General features: G+C 44.3%; 1 protein-coding gene across 8 annotated transcripts in view; it reads left to right on the top strand.

Moving 5' to 3' along the window:
* LOC140481088 (nuclear mitotic apparatus protein 1-like) overlaps window positions 1-19,269 on the top strand; it is a 117,107-nt gene that overhangs the window by 76,834 nt on the left and 21,004 nt on the right. For 6 of the 8 annotated variants that reach the window (XM_072576739.1, XM_072576733.1, XM_072576734.1 and 3 more), the window contains 4 exons: window positions 751-873; window positions 1,613-4,897; window positions 8,858-8,899; window positions 11,382-11,450. In XM_072576739.1, coding sequence (XP_072432840.1) covers window positions 751-873; window positions 1,613-4,897; window positions 8,858-8,899; window positions 11,382-11,450 — 3,519 coding nt within the window. The remainder of the gene's footprint in view (window positions 1-750; window positions 874-1,612; window positions 4,898-8,857; window positions 8,900-11,381; window positions 11,451-19,269) is intronic. The other 2 variants (XM_072576741.1, XM_072576740.1) reach the window with 2 other exon arrangements.

The following is a 19,269-nucleotide window of genomic DNA, read 5'->3' as shown; positions in this document are numbered from 1 at the left end:
CATGAGTGGAAATGTGGAATTCTCTCTTCCCCAAATGGCTGTGAAAGCTGAGACTCATTTAAAGGACTTTTGAGACTGAAGCAGTAGATTTGTAATGAGGGATGCAAAGCTATTTCTCACTCTTGTCTGCACTATGGATTCTTGTTGTGTGCTAGACACATTGTGCTAAGAGCAGCATCTGCAATAGTGCTTTTTTTGTGTGAAGTAAGTTGAAATTATAATCGAGGTGCAAATAAGCAGAGTATCTCTCTTCTTAATATTCTCCAGCCCCTCAGATTCTGATATCTGCACTCATCCAAATCTGGCTTCTTGAGTATTCCTGACCTCAATTTCTTCACTATTGCTGGCTGTGTCTGCAGATGGCTAAGGCTCTACACTTAAAACCAACTCTCTTTTATTCTCCTAAACCAAACCTTAAATCCTGTCTTTCTGACCAAACGTCTGTCATCCACCTTAATATTTTTGCATGTGGTCTGTTAGATTGTGTTTCAATTAGGCTCCTATACTGTTCCATGGATTGTTTAATATTTTAGAGGCTGTATAAGTGTAGCTTGCTGCCTCCTGTTCTGCTGAAAAGTGTCAAGGATGTGAAGGACCCTATATCAGTGTATGATTATTTAAGGAATCACATGAATTCAGTCATGATTTTTGTTTTAAGATGTGTTGTTGTTGGATGCTACACCCCTGGGGCTAATTTTAAGTTTTTAAATGTTTTCTTTTTTTTTTTGGGGTTTTTTTTGGTATTGACAGAAATTATTGGAAGAAAAGGTACAAATCCTGGAAGGAAAAATCTCCTTAATGGAGGATCAGCTGAAAGCAGCTGGGGAAAGTTCCAGTGAGATGAAAGGAGAGGTCATGGGTGACATTCTCCAGGTAAGTTGCTTCTTACGAAATACCTGAGAAATTGTGCTGTGTGAAGTTGCCGAAACATAGATTGGGGTGGAATAGTTTCTGATGGGACGGCACAGTGACTCAGTAGTTAGCACTGCTGCCTGTCAGTGCCAGGGACCCAGGTTCAGTTCGTCTAGGGCGACTGTGTAGAGTTTCCACGCTCTCCTGTGTCTGTGTAGGTTTCCTCCAGGTGCTCTGGTTTCTTCCCACAATCCAAAGATGTGCAAGTTTGGTGAATTAGCTATGCAAATTACCCATGGTGTTCATGGATGTGTAGGATAGGTGCATTAGTCAGGGGCAAACTTAGAGTAATGGGTTTGGGTAGGATACTCTTCAGGTGGTTGGTGTGGACCTATTGTGCCGAAGGCCCTTTTTTCCACACTGTAGGGATTCTATGGTGACAAACCTGTAGCATTTTGAAAGCCTATCACTGAAGAACAGCTTTAGCTTTTTGGGGGATAATTCCAGATATCCATGATCCTTTGTGTGAAGAAGTGTTTCAAGACATCACCCAGCATGGCAGCCTAGCTGATTTAAAATGCTGCCTTTCTTTCCCATTGCCAGATTCACCCAGCACCAGAAACAATTTCTCTCTCTACCTATCTAATCATTTTAAACATCTTGATTAAATCATCCCTTAATCTGTTATTTGAGGGAATGCAGTTAATTAAAGCTTTGCCTTACCTGACTTATTCCGTCTTCCAATCTTCTGTCATTGCAGTTGGAAGCTCTTAAAACAGAAATATCACAGTTGACGGCCAAAACTGCAGAACTGGAGCAAGAAAGCTCCCTTCACAAAGAGGAGAAAAGCCAACTTGCTGAGACAATCCGTAACCTCGAGCAGTCCATCAGTGACCTAGTTGAACAGAAGGACCAGCTGGAGCAAGATGCACGGGTTCAGGAAGATAGGCTCACTGGGCAGCTAGATGCATTGAATGTGGAGATAATGAAGCTGAATAATTCCTTGATGCAGAAGGACCTGGAATTGGAAGAGGAGAAGAAACTGAGGCGTCAGCTGGCCGATGATTCGCAAAGCAAAGAGCAGACTGTCCTTGATCTTGACTCCAAGGTACAGACGCTTAACGAAGTCCTGCGAACGAAAGAAGAGGCACTTAAAATGCTCGAGAAAGAGGTGAGCGCTGAGCGCGAGAACATGTCGCAGCAAATAGCTACCCTGAAAGAGGAGTCCCAGCAGATCAACAATGAGAAGGCTTCTGTTCTCTCTCAGTATGACACATTAAAGACTGAGAAGGAGGCTGAACTGAACTTGCTCACTGAAGAAATTAAGGCTTTGAAAAGTAACCAGTTGGAAATGGAAGACCTAAGGAGTGAGAAGGACAGTTTATCACAGAAGGTGCAAGAGTTATGCTCTGAGGTTGCAGAGGTAGGCTCCAAAAACCAGAGCCTCCAATCTGCCTGTGAAGCCCACAAGCAGAGGCATGCTGAAGAGGTTGGCGCTCTTAAAACAAAGTTGCAGGAGACTGAAGGCATGCTGGAGGAGCACCGGAACAGATTGGCAGGTCTTGATGCCAGCGCTCAGAATGTCAAGAACCTCCAGGAGCAGCTCACTTCCCTGCAGGGGACAGTAGAAGCATTAGAAAATGAGAAGAAGCAATGGGAAGAGGGGCATGCCCAAGAAGCTGAGCGCTATTCCCAACTGGCAAATGAAGTGAAGGGGCTTACAGAGGAACGTAATCAGGCGAGAAACCAGTTAGCTGAAGAACTAAAACGTCAGGAGGTGGTTGGAGCTCAAATGAGACAGACCATGGATGAACAAGTGGAAAGATGTAGCACGCTGCAGAGTGAGCTTTATGATGCCCTGCGGAAGGTTGAGGAGAAAGAGAAGGAAGAAGCAAGGCTTTGTGAAAACGTAGTATCTTGGAAGGAAAAGTTTGAGGTGGCTCAGCATAAGCAGGTTCAGGGAGATGAGCTTATTGCGTGCTTAAAGGAAGAGCGAGAAAAAGCCCAAGCTGAGCTGTCGGAAGAAAAGGCCAAGAGCAATGAGCTTGAGACGAGGATAAACCAGTTGAATAATGAGGAAGAGAGGAAGGCCTCAGCACTGGAGAAAGATCTTTGTGATGCACTGTCACAAATTAAGGAAAAAGAGGCTTTGAGAGACCAGGCTCAGGCTGAGGTGTTGAGCTGGCAGGACAAGTTTGAGACTGCTCAGAAGGAAGCATCTCAGCGCCTGTCACAGGTGGAGGAGTCGGCCAGACAAAACTCGCACAAGCGAGACCAAATAGAGAAGGAGCTCTTTGAGGCAAGAGAAAAGGTGGCTCACCTTGAGGACCGGGTGAACCAGGCAGGCAGCAAGCAGCAAGACCAGATCTCAAAGCTGGAGGCTGATCTTGCCAAAGCACGACAAGTGGCAAGAGAGGAGGCAGTGCAGAGCGAGGAACTTCGTGGAGAGGTTGAGGCATTGCACAGCCAGCTGGCGGAGCTGAGGAAATCCCAGTCTGAGTGCATGGCCAGGGTGGAGGAAAAGCAACATAAACTGTCAGAGGAGAAAGATGCAGCCAAGGTGGAACTGGAGGCTGAGAGGGCAAGCAAGCTTGAGTTGGAGACTAGGCTGCAGCAGTCTATCAATGAGCAGCAGGAACGCCTTGTGGTACTGCAAAGTGAGGTCTCCAGTGCCCGCACCGCCAGAGAGGAAATAGAAACTAAGGAGAAACTGATGAGGAGTGAAATTGAGAGATGGCAGGATCAGAGCAGACACCAGCAAGTGAGGATCAATGAACTCCAAACAGAGGTGTCAACCATGAAAAACATGAAGGAAAAAATAATCAGCCAGGAAAGGGAGATGCTGCGCTATGCAGAGGTCCTGAATAAGAAGGAGGAGGAGTTACATGAGCTCAGTTCCAAACTAGCAGCAGGTGACGATGCAATCCGACAGCACAAACAGCGAATGGACTCTGCTGAGAAGGAGCTGTCCAAATCCCGCAACCTGTGCCAAGAGAGGCTGAGCAGTATCGAGGCAATGAAATCTCAGGTAGCTGAACTGGAGCTGAAGTGCAAAGGACAACAGGATGTCATTGCCCGGCTGGAGACAGAGAAAACGGCACAAGGTTCTCACAGTCATGAGCACATGACAGCGTTACAAGGAGAACTGTCATTAGTCCGTGGCTTGCTGAAGGAGAAAGAATCAATGGAAAGGGCCTTGAAGGAAAAGGTGTCCCTGCACCTGGAGGAACTTGCAAAACAGAAGGAAAAGGTTCGCGCCCTTGAACTGGAAATCCCAACCTGGCAGCTGAAATCCTCAGAAGAGCAGAAGGAAAACGCGAAGCTGAGAGATAAGGTGGCTGTACAAGCGGAGGTGTGCAGGAAGCTGCAGGAAACCATAGATGCTTTGAGGGCAGAGCAAGCTTCTGAGGCACAAAAGAGAAACTCAGCAGAAGAAGCAACAAAGCTCCAGCACACAACCCTTAAAATGGAGATTGCTGCCCAAAAGCAGGCAGCTGAGAAGCTTCAGGAGGAGCTGGCTGCTAGGAAGCTGACAGAAGCAACGCTAGAACGCCAGGCACAAGCAGACAAAGAACGAAGTGCTCAAATGGAACAGGAGTTAGTCCAGCTGCGTGGCCAGATGGCAGAGATCCAGTCCACAATGCGGGCATCTGAGTCACAGCACCAGGGAGAGCTCGAGCAACAGAAGAAGCTGCTGAATGAGTTGAAGGCAGAGACCAGGCAGCTGCCATCCTTAAAGGAGCGCTGCAAGGAGCAAGAGCGGGAGATACAGCGACTCCAGCAGAGCAGCAGCCAGCTGAGCTCTGAATCTGGTCTGGCCTGTGGGAAGCTGGAAGCTGAGCTGGCCAAGGCCCGAGAGGCACATGCCAAAGAGCTGAGCCACCTGAAATCCTGCCATGCTGAGCAGGAGGCTGCCAGCAAAGCCAAAGAGGAAGAGAGCCGGAAAAGAGTGGAAGAAGCGACCAGCAAGTATGAGAAAGCAAAACTCATGGTCCTGGATGAGCGACGCAGGTTTCAAGATGAGCAGCAAAAGTTGAGCACTCAGGTAAATGAAGAATTGTTCTGTATTAAACGTTATATGTTCTAGGTTCTAAACCAAGCCGATAAGGTTTTTAGGCGAAAGTGAGGACTGTAGATTCTGAAAATTAGAGTCGAGAGTGTGGTGCTGGAAAAGCATAGCAGATCAAGCAGCATCTGAAGAGCAGGAGAGTCGACGTTTTGGGCAAAAGCCCTTCATCAGGAAGGTTTTTGGACAACTTGACCAAGTAAGTGCAATGAAGTTGTTTTCCCCTTGTTAAAGAGTCCAGGACCAGAGGGACATAATCTCCGAATAAAGGGTGTCATACTTACGATGAGGAATTTCCTCTCAGGATAGTGAATCTGTGGAGTTCTTTAATGTAGAGAGCTGTCACGGATCTTTAAGTGTATTCAAGGCTGAGATAGACAGGTTTCTAATTAGTAAGGAAATCGAGGGTTATGGGGAAGAAGCAAGAGAGTGGAGTTGAAGATTGTCAGGTCAGCCATTCAGTCAGGTCTGTTCCTACATACTAAAGTCTAATAGTGAATCTTTTATTTTTATTTTCAATCAAGTTCTCTGTTCCTGCAACCTCTTTTTAAAAAAAATTTGTTTGTATTGCTTCCCAAATGCATTTCATGACATAGGTCTGTCCAGTAGCTCAGTGGTTAGCATTGCTGCCTCACAATGCCAGGAACCCAGGTTCACTTCCAGCCTTAGGTGACTGTGCACCATCCACTTTAGCTGCGTGAGTTTCCTTCGGGTGGTCCGGTTTCCTCCCACAATCCAAAGATGAGCAGGTTGGGTGAATTGGCAGTGCTAAGTTGTTCAGAGATGTGTGGGTTTGGTGCATTAGTCAGGGGGAAATGTAGAGTAATAGAATAGGGGAATAGGTTTGATACTCTTCAGAGGATTTATGTGGACTTGTTGGGCTGAAGGGCCTGTTTCCACACTTTGGGGATTCTGTGCCATGCTGCGCCATACTATGCTGTTGTGTGCCATGCCATGCAGTTATGCACCATGCTGCACCACAGTATTGTGTGCTGCACTACACCACGCCACGCTAGTCTACTTCTGGTCTGATTTTTGTCCTCTTGTTTCACCCTTTTGCTAAAGTGGACAACCTCTCATTTTTCCACATTATGTTCCATCTGTCATGTTGTTGTCCCTCATCCTGAACTCTCAAGGCAAACTGTAATAAGCATAGTACACACTAATATATGGTGGAAGCAGGGTGTTATTGTCAAGTCACTGAACTGTAATTCAGAGGTCTTGGCACTGGAAATGTGGAATCAAATTGAACCTTAAATTTAAATCCCATCAATACATCTGCCTTTGAAAAGTTAGAATCAGTGATGATGGCAAACAATCAATGTTGAAAAAAACTCATCTGGTTCATGAATGTACTTTAGGGAAGGAAATCTGCCATCCTTACTTTGTCTGGCCTACATGTGACTCCAGGCGCACAGCAGTGTGGTTGACTCTTTCTTCCTCTGAAATGGTTTACCAAACCACTCACGTTTGAGGAAAATAAGTAGTGGGTAAAAAGCTTTTACCAGTAACCCTTCCATCACAATAAAGAATGTGTTTTTAAAAACACAATCAGTTAAAGTGGTAATTCTGTTGTGGGACATCACAAGGCAAATTCTGTCAATTAGAGTACCATCCAGTTATCCCTTCTATTCATCTCAAAAGGCATTTGATGAAGAACCAAACAACAGCTGTGAGCTAGGTTGGAGCTCATGACTAAAATTATAGTAGCAACAGAGTTGGCTGAATGACAGGAAACAGAGTAATGGTTCATAGTTGTTTTTTTCAGACTGGAGGAAAGTTTATCGTGAATTATCCCAGGGGTTAGGACCTTTGCTTGCTGTTCCTGATATAATAGTAATGATGTAGACCTTTGCAATCAGTACAAAAGTTGAAAGTATTTTTAACTGTGAGGAACTGTATAACTCAAAGGGCATATAGGAAATCAGAAAGGATAAATGAGTGGCAGGTAGAATTTAAGTACCAAGAAAAATGAAGTAATTTATTTTGGAGGCAAGAATATGAAGAGGCAGTATAAAATGGGTGAGTACAATTTTAAATGGGATGCAAGAACAGATTTTTGGCATATATGTGCATAAGTTTCAGGTCTGTAAAAGTTCCAACATGTATTAAGATAATGGTTTTAAAAAAAACATGCAGACTCCTGGGTTTTATCAGTAGTGACAAGAATGAAAAAGCAAGAAAGTTATATTAAAACTGCATAAAACACTGCTTCAATCTCACCTAGAGTGCTGTATCAAGTTTGGGGGGGCCATACCTTTTAGGAAGCATGTAAAGACAGGCTTAGAGTGGATGCAGAAAATATTCACAAGAAGGGTTCCCAGCAAGAGGAAGTTTAGGTAAACCGATTAGAGAATTTTGAACTTGAATGTGGAGAAGAGATTTGGTAGAGATATTCAAAATTGAGAGGGACCTGGGCAGTGTATGGCAGTGGGGCAGAGAAAAATTAGTGCCAGAGGATTTGCAGTAATTGACAAAAATTGTAATTCAGACATGAAGGAAGATCTTTTCATGCGAGTGACTAGGGTCTGGAATGTGCTGCTTCAGTGTGGTGGAAGCATGTTCAGTTGCGGCTTTCAAGAGGGAATAGGATTTATATTTGAAGAGGAAAGATTCTACTGGGTGAGGATGGGGAGTGGTATGAGGTAAGCTTCTCCTCTAGAAATCCTGCACTGACACAGTGGGCTAAAATGGTGTTGTAATCATTCTGTGATCCACTGCATGATTATAGATCAATGATTTAATTTGTCAAATCCATGAATTTTGTCTTTAGCTAATAGTCTGCTTTGAGAATCCTTAGTAATAACTTCTGAGAATCTGTATAAATAACATCTACAGATATCAATACTAGTTTGTCAGCTCTTCAAAGTTTTCAATCCGATTTATCAAGTGTAAGCTTCCCTTTATGTATTTATTTTTAATCAGCTTGTTCAGAGATGTTATTAACACCTCTGGGACAGATGGATCTTGAACCTGGGATACCTATCCTTTCCTTTTTCCTCTTTTTATTTCCAGAAGTGCTATCAAACCCAACTGCATATTTTAACCAACCTGTTCAGGCATGTTAAAGACATTTCCAGAAGAAGAGAACACAGACATACACAGACACATCCCCATCCATGCATACACACACGCGCGCACACACTTTTATCTATTAACCACTACCCCTCAATTATCTGTATTTCCAATTGTTCAACTTGCATGCAGAGCCCATTCAGGGAAAAATACCTACAAATCCATGCTGAGATTCTGATCAGCTGACAATCTTCAAGCTGTTCAATCAGGAAAAGTCGGTGAATAAAGGTAAACTATTTCCACTGTTTGGGAATTCTAGAACTGGGGGCGTAGTCGGAGAATTAGGCTGGACCATTCGGCAGAGATGTTAGGAAGCACTTCTACACACACAGTGATTGATATTTGCAACACACTTCCACAAACAGCAGTGAGTGCTGGATCAGTTGATAATTTTAAATTTGAGATTGCTTAATGAAAATTAAGCCCTCATTAACCTTAAATCATGGAGTTACATGCAGTTATCCAATCTCTGAGAACAGTATAGTTATAGTTGAGGCATTTGATTCTCATACCCATTTCATTTCTGGTCCTGGAGGTTTGTCACTTTTTTAGCTGCCACTAATGTGTTTTCTTTGAATTACTATTGGTGAAAGTGTAGCCTGATTCAATTTCAGTTTCATTGGTGTGTTTGTGAACTCAGTTGTTAACCTTTAACTCCCCAAGATAACCAACAAGTCAATCTCCAGAAACATGCAACATGTCTTGACTAATCAGCGACTTTGAAAATATACAGTGTGTCCAAGTCCAGTGGCCTTGCCTCATTCAGTGTACTAATTCCTGAATTGTAGCTTCTTTCTGTTCTATGGAATTGGGACCTACGGCTGACAAGTTGAGCTTTAGCTGATTTGGCTTTTCTCTGTATAGGTTGAGGAACTGCAGAAGAAGTTGGCTACAGAGAACCAGAAGGTAAAAATGTGACTTTGTTTTGGATTTGCTTGACAAGTACTGTGCTTGTAACTTTATTGTGTCTTCCAGAACACTGGAGCTAGGGTCATCTAATTGTTGCCCCCATACACACATCTGTTCTGTCATTTGGTTAGGTCATGGCTGATATCAATTCCATTTTTCCACCTTTGCCATATATCTAGTGAAAACTTCATCGAACAAAAGTTTATGAGCTATGTCTGTAAAGTTTGAAATTTGTCTTTTTAATCCACTTTTCCCTTCAGGCAGGCACGAATGATGCTTAGGCTGTAAAGGACTTTATCCAGGCACCATTTGGATTACTGTGTGAGCCTGGGTGCTAGCTGGCAGGGAAGAAATGCTGTGTCATACAACATTTTCACAGTGATGGCCTTGTGAAAGTGTGTGAATAGTTGGAGACACTGGCATAGTGCTAATGTCAACTAGACTAGGGGGAAGAATGCAAGAATTCCTCAAGGTAGTGCCTTTAGTCCAACCATCCTTAGTTGTTTCATAAATGATTTTCTCTCCATCCAAAGGTCAGAAGTGGGAATGGTTGCTGATTGTGCAATGTTTAGTAATATTCACAACTCCTCAGGTACTGGAACAGCCCACTTCCAAATGTAGCAAGACCTAGACCATTTCCTGCTTCAGGCTGACAGGTGGCATATAGTATTCACGCCACACAAGTGTTAATCAGTGGTCCATCTCCAACAAGAAAGAATCTTGTTGATTCCTTTGACGCCACCTGTTGACATTCAGTGGAACTATTATCACTGAATTTACCATTATCAACGTCCTTGGGGTTAAGATTCACCAGGAATTCAACTAGACTAGCCATATAAATACATTGACTAAAAGAGCAGGTTCAGAGGTTAGCAATCCTACAGTGAGTTACTCGCCACCTGACTCACCAAAGTCTGTCCACCATCTATAAGTCAGGAGTATGATGAAATACCTTCCTGTTGCTTGGATAAGTACAGCTCCTACAGCACTCCAAAACCTTGTCACCATCTAGGCCAAAGTGAAAAGTCAGGCAAAATGTTTTGCCTCTTCAGTGTTAGCTTCAAACATTATAGCAGAGGGCTTGACTCTTTTGAATTGGTGTTGATTGACTGTCCCTCACTGAGTGTGACCATTACTTAGGTCATTTCTTTTTTGCCATGGGCTTTTATATAACTAAACGTGCTGGTCCTTGACTTGCAAATGTTTTTATTCACTTGTGAGATGCGGCTAGTGCTGGCTGGGCTAGCAATTATTGCTCGTTCCTAGTTGCCCTTTAAAGGCAGTAGTGAGCTGCTGTGGTCCACATGCTGTAAGTTAACCCACACTGCCTTTGGGGAGGGAATTCCAGAATCTTTTGGCATCTGGGACAGGATTCCCATGAAGTAGTGTAATCCAAAATGCAGGATTTACTTCCCTTTTCTGACATTCTGTGCTGCTGTTTTATCTCATCGTTAAAATAACAGACTGTTGACAGACTCCCCAGTTTTCAGTCCTTTGCCCATTCTTCATTGTCATAAGAGATGACAAAGGGACTTTTGTAGAAACCTGCATATGTTTTTATTTAAATTCGAGAACTTGGGCAACTGTCATTGCCCACACAGCCTTTATTAGGTAAGTGGTCAGGTTTTTGTGATATGCTTACGACATGCAACTGCTGCCACCCTCTGTCTTCACAGCTGGTGAAAAGCGCAGTCTTCCTTTTGCCTATTCTGCCTTTGAGTGCAAGTTGAGCTGTATTTTGTAAAGTACCTTGCCCTGATCTTGTTGGTTACTAGGAGGAGCAAGAATTTCCTGCAAACATTGCTCAGAGTACCTGAATCTGCCCACTTGATGGAGTGGGCGCCCATACAGTAGGATTGGTAGCTGACACCCTTGCATCTAAGACAAAAGGTAGTGGCCCAAGTCTCACCCTGTTTGGGTGCACACTCATGACTAATAGTCCTTAGTACATTACAGAGAGAGGTCTGTTCATCGTTTGGTCGGTACTTCAAACTGAGGACTGGAGTACCCTCTTGAATAGGCCTAAATATCCCGTGTTTTGAAGAGGATCAGAGGAAGTACTTAGTATCCTGGCCAATTTTATCCTAAGACTGACATTGCGAAGAGAGATTATCTGGTCATTGTGCATTGCTGGTTTATGTTTTTCTATGTGCCAATGACTGCTACATTTCCTGCTCTCCAATAGTGACTGCAGTACATTACGCTCTGGTAGGGCTCTTCGGGATGTCAGGTTATGAGAGCTGCTAGGAAAATGCAAGCCTTTTTTTTTCCTTCAAGATCTGGTGTAATTGGACGACCTGTTTCAGGAGCTGAATTATTCTTTTAAAAACATGTGCTGTAGTTCTCTGAATTGTTTTCCTTCTCGTCTTTGATGAAATTATATTTGTGAAGTCTCCCCTTTTGACTCAGGTGCTGATCGCCCACAAAGCACCAGAGATCTCCTCTCCCTCTTAATGGGAACCTGTTTGGTTGGTTTCAGGTTGTGGAACTGAATCAGAAACTGGCCCAGCACGACACAACAGCTAAAAGTAAGCTTCAGAAACTCAAGGTAAGACTCCAAATCAATTACTTCACTCAAGACGGTTGGTTGGATCTGTCATCACTAAGCCTCCTTTTATTTAATTTGGGCTTTCCCCATGCCAGTTACTGATTAGCTACACGCTATTTTAACCATACATGCTACTTTTTTAAAATTAAGGTAAATACACTCCATTTAAAAAGAGGCCTGCATTTGTGTAGCATCTTTCACAATCTTAACACACACTGAAGCTTTTCACAGCCAACTAGACAGTTTTGATCATAGTTACTCTAAGAAATGTGGTAACAGTTTTATACACAGCAAGCTTCCACAAACAGCATCATCACCATGACGAGAGAGCCTATTTTTGTCATGTTGCTTGACAAGGATATGTTTCTCTGCTGCCCTTCAAAATAATGACATGGGATATCTCTCATCTGCCTAAGAGGATGGGCCTCAGTCTTACCTACATGTCACAATCACTAACAATGTGGCATTTTGAGTACTGCCCTGGATAGTTGGACAAGAGTGAGAAATTACCCCAGCACCTTGTAACTCTGAAATGAAAGTACTACTGACTGAGCCACTGATAATACTATAAATTTTACAAACCTCTATCACTATTGTAATGTAAAAGAAAGAATTGAGTATACTGGAAATTGTAAGCAAACAAAAACAAATTGCATGAGAAACTGAACAGGTCTGGCAGATCTATGAAAATAATGTTCATGTTTTGGGACGGTTTGGGGAACTTCTGCATGAAACACAAAGCAGGTAAACACAGTTGCAACAGGTAATAGAACATAGAACAATACAGTGCAGAACAGGCCCTTCAGCCCTTGATGTTGCGCTGACCTGTGAACTATTCTCAGCTTTCCCCTTACACTATTCCATCATCATCCATATGCTTATCCAAGGATTGTTTAAATCTCCCTAATGTGGCTGAGTTAACTACATTGTCAAATAGGGCATTCCACGCCCTTACCACTCAGATTTAAGACAGATTCTTTACTCAATCACCCCTCAATTTGTAGTTACGTCCCCTCATACAAGCTGACGTCATCATCCTAGGAAAAAGAGGAGAGTGTGAAAGGAAGAGGAGAGTGTGAAACGGACTGATAAGCTAGAAGAGATACCTGTTAGGAAGGAAGATGTGTTGGACATTTTGAACAACGTGAGGATAGACAAGTCCCCCGGGCCTGACGGGATATATCCTAGGATTATGTGGGAAGCAAGAGAGGAAATTGCAGTACCGTTGGCAATGATCTTCTCGTCTTCACTGGCAATGGGGGTGGTACCAGGGGACTGGAGAGTAGCGAATGTTGTGCCCCTGTTCAAAAAAGGGAATAGGGATAACCCCGGGAATTACAGGCCAGTTAGTCTTACTTCTGTGGTAGGCAAAGTAATGGAAAGGGTACTGAGGGATAGGATTTACGAGTATCTGGAAAGACACTGCTTGATTAGGGACAGCCAGCACGGATTTGTGAAGGGTAGGTCTTGCCTTACAAGTCTTATTGAATTCTTCGAGGAGGTGACCAAGCATGTGGATGAGGGTAGAGCAGTGGATGTAGTGTACATGGATTTTAGTAAGGCATTTGATAAGGTTCCCCATGGTAGGGTTATGCGGAAAGTCAGGAGGCATGGGATAGAGGGAAATTTGGCCAATTGGATAGAAAACTGGCTAACCGGTCGAAGGCAGAGAGTGGTGGTAGATGGTAAATATTCAGCCTGGAGCCCAGTTACAAGTGGAGTTCCGCAGGGATCAGTTCTGGGTCCTCTGCTGTTTGTAATTTTTATTAATGACTTAGATGAGGGAGTCGAAGGGTGGGTCAGTAAATTTGCAGATGATACAAAGATAGGTGGAGTTGTGGACAGTGAGGAGGGCTGTTGTCGGCTGCAGAGGGACTTAGATAGGATGCAGAGCTGGGCTGAGGAGTGGCAGATGGAGTTCAACCCTGCCAAGTGTGAGGTTGTCCATTTTGGAAGAACAAATAAGAATGCGGAATACAGGGTTAATGGTAGGGTTCTTAGTCAGGTGGAGGAACAGAGGGATCTTGGGGTCTATGTACATAGATCTTTGAAGGTTGCCACTCTGGTGGATAGAGTTTGTAAGAAGGCCTATGGAGTATTATCGTTCATTAGCAGAGGGATTGAATTCAAGAGTCGTGAAGTGATGTTGCAGCTGTACAGGACTTTGGTTAGGCCACAGTTGGAGTACTGTGTGCAGTTCTGGTCGCCTCACTTTAGGAAAGATGTGGAAGCTTTGGAGAGGGTGCAGAGAAGATTTACCAGGATGTTGCCTGGAATGGAGAGTAGGTCGTACGAGGATAGGTTGAGAGTTCTCGGCCTTTTCTCGTTGGAACGGCAAAGGATGAGGGGTGACTTGATAGAGGTTTATAAGATGATCAGAGGAATAGATAGAGTAGACAGTCAGAAACTTTTTCCCCGGGTACAACAGAGTGTTACAAGGGGACATAAATTTAAGGTGAAGGGTGGAAGGTATAGGGGAGATGTCAGGGGTAGGTTCTTTACCCAGAGAGTGGTGGGGGCATGGAATGCGCTGCCCGTGGGAGTGGTAGAGTCAGAATCATTGGCGACCTTTAAGCGGCATTTGGATAGGTACATGGATGGGTGCTTAATCTAGGATAGAAGTTCGGCACAACATCGTGGGCCGAAGGGCCTGTTCTGTGCTGTATTGTTCTATGTTCTATGTTCTAAGACTTCCACTGTCTACCCTATCTAATTCTCTGATCACCTCGTATGTCTCTATCCAATCTCCTCTTAGCCTTCTCCTTTCCAATGAGAACAGACCCAAGTCTCTCAGCCTTTCCTCATAAGACCTTCCCTCCAGACCAGGCAATATCCTGGTAAATCTCCTCTGCACCTTTTCTAGTGCTTCCACATCCTTCCTGAAATATGGTGACCAGAACTGTACACAGTATTCCAAGTGAGGCCGCAATAGCGTTTTGTATAGTTGCAGCATAATATTGTGGCTCCAGAACTCAATCCCTCTACAAATGAAACCTAACACACTGTATGCCTTCTTAACAGCACTATCAACCTGGGTGGCAACTTTCAGGGATCGATGTACATGGACACCAAGATCCCTCTGCACATCCACACTACCAAGAGTCTTTCAATTGACCCAGTATTCTGCATTCCTGTTATTCTTCCCAAAGTGCATCATCTCACATTGAGCCGGATTGAACTCCATTTGCCACCTCTCAGCCCAATTCTGCAGTTTATCCAAGTCCCCCTGCAACCTGTAACATGCTTCCAAACTGTCCACTACTCCACTGACTTTAGTGTCATCTGCAAATTTACTAATCCATCCAGCTATGCATGCATCTAAGTCATTTATAAATATGACAAACAGCAGTGGTCCCAAAACAGACATGCCATTAGTAACTGGACTCGAGGCTGAATATTTTCCATCAACAAACACTCACGGCTTCTTTCAGAAAGCCAGTTTCTAATCCAAGCTGCTAAATCACCCTCAATCCCATGCCTCTGCATTTTCTTCAATAGCCTACCATGTGGAACCTTATCAAAAGGCTTTACTGAGGTCCAAGTATACCACGTCAACTGCCCACCCTCATATACGTGCTTGGTCACCTTCTCAAAAAACTCTGAGGTTTGTGAGCCACGACCTGCCCTTGATGAAACCATGTTGACTATCTGAAATCAAATTGTTGCTTGCTAAATGATTATAAACCTAATCTCTTATAATCCTTTCCTACAACAGAAGTAAGGCTCACTGGTCTATAATTACCTGGGTCATCTCTATTGCCCTTCTTGAACAAGGGCACAACATTTGCAATCCTCCATTCCTCTGGTACTAAACCTGTAGACAATCATGACTCAAATATCAAAGCCAAAGGCTCTGCTATCTCCCTAGCTTCCCAGAGAATCCTCCGATAAATCCCATCTGGATCAGGGGACTTGTCTACTTTCACTCCTATAATTGATAATAGCTGCTCGTAACTAACCTCGATCCTTTCTAGTCTAATATCTTGTACCTCATTCTTCTCCTCTACAATATTCTCCTTTTCCTGAGTGAAAACTGATGAGAAATATTCGGTTAGCACGTCTCCGATCTCCACAGGGTGCACATTCAACTTCCCACTTCTGTCTTTGGCCCTATTCCTACCCTGGTCATCATTTTATTCCTCTCGTACCTATGGAAAGCTTTAGGGTTCTCCTTTATTCTATTTGTTAAAGACTGCTCATGTCCTCTCTTTGCTCTTCTTAACTCTCTCTTTAAATCCTTCCTAGCTGATCTGTAACACTCCATCGCCTCAGCTGAACCATTTTGCCTCATCAACACATAAGCCACCTTCTGCTTAACAAGAGATGCAATTTCTGTAGTAAACCACGGTTCCTTACCTCATCATTTCCTCCCTCCTTGACAGGGACATACCTATCAAGGGCACGCAATTTCTGTTCCTTAAATCAGCTCCACATTTCCATTGTCTGCCTCCCCCGCATTTTGCTACCCCATTCTATGCATCCTAATTCTTGCCTAATCGCATTATAATTGCCCTTGCCCCATCGATAACTCTTATTCTTTGGCATGTACCTATCCCTTTCCATCGCTAAACGTAACTGAATTATGGTCATTCTCTCCAAAATACACTCCCACAACTAAATCAAGCACCAGGCTTGGTTCATTACCAAGCACCTGATCCAGTGTGGCCTCCCTTCTTGTCAGCCCTTCGACATAACTGTGTCAGGAAATCCTCCTGTACACATTGGACAAAAACTGATCCATCCAACTTACTAGAGTTATAGCATTTCCAATCAATGTTGGGGAAGTTGAAGTCCCCCATAATGACCACCCTGTTCCTTTCACTCCCACCCAGAATAATTTTGCTAATCCTCTCTTCCATCTCCCTAGAACTCTGCAGAGGCCTATAAAAATCTCCAAGCAGTGTGACCTCTCCTCTCCTGTTTCTAAACTCAGCCCATACCTCCTCAGTAGACAAGTCCTTGTCAAAAGTTCTTTTAGCCACCGTTATGCTGTCCTTGACTAAAGAGGCCACACCTCCCCCTCTTTTACTGCCTTCCCTGTTTTTAATGAAAGATCTAAACCCTGGAACCTGCAACATCCATTCCTCACCATGCTCTATCCATGTCTCCAAAATGGCCACAATATCGAAGTCCCAGGTACCTATCCATGCTGCAAGCTCACCTACCTTATTTCGGATACTTCTGGCGTTGAAGTAGACACACTCCAAGCCAGCTTGCTGTCTGCCAGCAAATTCCTGTCCCTGTCCTCCCTACTCTCATCCTCCTGCGCACTGCAACTACACCTCAGGTTCCCATCCCCTTGCTGAGCTAGTTTAAACCTATCCGAATAGCACCAGCAAATTTCCAACCCAGGATATTAGTACCCCTTTGGTTCCTGTTTGTATAGGTCCCACCTTCCTCAGAATGAGTCACAATTATCCAAGTACCTGAAACCCTCCCTCCTTCTGTATATTTAAGGCTGAGATAGATTCTTGAACAGTAGGGAAATCAAGAAAAGAGCAGAAATGTTGAATCAGTAATCTAAAGGATGGCAGTAGAGGCCCACGGGGCTGAATGACCTCCTCCCGTTCCTATTTCTAACGGTCTTGTGGTCCACTGACCCCCTCAGGCCCTTTGTTTTATTTTGCTGTACTACTATTAAGAAGCCAAGGCAGTAAAATAGCCACGAAAATCAAAATAAACAGTTACTCAGAGCTCATTGTTAATTCTTATTTTGTGATCAAGGATTCTGACCATTACATTTCTTCAATTTATTAGTCAGCAATGCAATTATTCACACCTGAATTCCTAATAAGGCAGATTTTGCTAGTGTATTACAAAACTCAAAATTAATATTGTGAATCTTTGTTCGATCCTCATTGATGGTGGCTGTTTTTGTGATCACTGTTATGATTCATGTGCTCAGCAGAGAGAAATTGAGTAATTTTGAGTTTTTATGTGTAATAAATGCTTCCTAAGGGACCCTTTTGCTGAGTTTTGGAAATTGGATTTTGATAATGGAAAGGCCACACCTAATATACAGATTTAGCTTTTAAACAAGCAAAGTTTATTAAAAGCAAAGCCAAGAGTACCTGATTGTCGTTTGTGGGGCTGACCTGTGCTCAAATTGGCAGCTGCATTGCCCCTTACTTGAAGAGCAAATTGGGACTAGTTTTCAGTCCATATGGGGTTAGAGTTTCTTTTCCTTTTTTAAATGTTCATGGAATGTGGGTGGCTCGGCTAGCTCTTATTGCCCATAGGGCAGTTAAGAGTCAATTAGATGCTGAGAGTTTGGAGTCAGATGTAGACCAGACAAGTTAAGGATAGCATATTTCCTTCCCTAAAGGGCATTAGTGAATCAGAGAGGTTTTTACCACAATTAACAATCGTTACATGGTCATCAGGATACCTTTTCATTCCAGATGAATGTACTGCAGATGCTGGAGATTAGAGTTGAGTGTGCGGTGCTGGAAAAGCATCCGAGGAGCAGGAGAATCGATGTTTTGGGCAGAAGCCCTTTATCAAGAATAAGGCTGGAAGCCTCCGAGATGGAGAGATAAATGGGAAGCGGGGTGGGGCTGGGGGAGGTGGGCAGGTAGTGTCTGCCTTCCCCCACCCCCTCCCATTTAACTTTTTATTCCAGTTTATTCAAGTTTCACCTTCTCCAAAACAGTAGTCTGGGGTTTTGGATTAATAGTCCAGTGACATTACACTATGCTATGCCATGACTGGGGTTAGTGGGATTAGTTTAGGAATGCTACAGGGTTATGGGGAGAGGGTGGAGCTGTGGAATTTGTTTGGGATTGAGTTTAATGGCCTCCTACGTTTGTGCATGAACGACTCAACATGGACGTATACTATAAACCGACTGACTCCCACAGCTACCAAGATTACACCTCTTCCCACCCTGCCCCCTGTAAAAACGCCATGCCAAATTCCCAATTCCTTTGCCTTCGTCGTATCTGCTCCCAGGAGCACCAATTCCAATAACGAACAACCCAGATGGCCTCCTTCGTCAAAGACGACTACAATTTCCCCTCAGACGTGACTGACGATGCTCTCCACCACATCTCCTCCACTTCCCGCTCCTCCGCCCTTGAACCCTGCCCCTCCAATCACCACCAGGACAGAACCTCACTAGTCCTCACTTACCACCCCACCAACCTTCAGATACATCGGATCATCCTCCGTCATTTCCACCACCTCCAAATGGACCCCACCACTGAGGATATATTTCCCTCCCCACCCCTATCAGTGTTCCAGAAAGACCACTCCCTCCGCGACTCCCTTGTCAGATCCACCTCCCCCCCCGACCCCCCGCCTCCCCACCAACTCAACCTCCACTCCCGGCACCTTCCCCTGCAACCGCAAAAAATGCAAAACTTGCGCCCACACCTCCCCCCTCACTTCCCTCCAAGGCCCCAGCGGATCCTTCAATATCCATCAGAAATTCACCTGCACCTCCACACACACCATTTACTACATCCGCTGCACCCGATGTGGCCTCCTCTATATTGGGGAGACAGGCCACCTACTTGTGGAATGTTTCCGAGAACACCTCTGGGACACCCGGACCAACCAACCCAACCGTCCCATGGCTGAACACTTTAATTCCCCCTCCCACTCCACCAAGGACATGCAGGTCCTTGGCCACCTCCATCGCCAGACCATGGCAACACGACACCTGGAGGAAGAGCGACTCATCTTCCGTCTAGGAACCCTCCAACCACACGGGATGAATGCAGATTTCTCCAGCTTCCTCATTTCCCCTCCCCCCCCACCTTTTCTCAGTCCCAACCTTCGGACTCAGCACCGCCTTCTTGACCTGCAATCTTCTTCC

This window comes from Chiloscyllium punctatum, chromosome 9, assembly GCF_047496795.1.
Source record: "Chiloscyllium punctatum isolate Juve2018m chromosome 9, sChiPun1.3, whole genome shotgun sequence".
NCBI classification, from domain to species: domain Eukaryota; kingdom Metazoa; phylum Chordata; class Chondrichthyes; order Orectolobiformes; family Hemiscylliidae; genus Chiloscyllium; species Chiloscyllium punctatum.
This window is presented reverse-complemented; position numbering and strand designations above follow the sequence as displayed.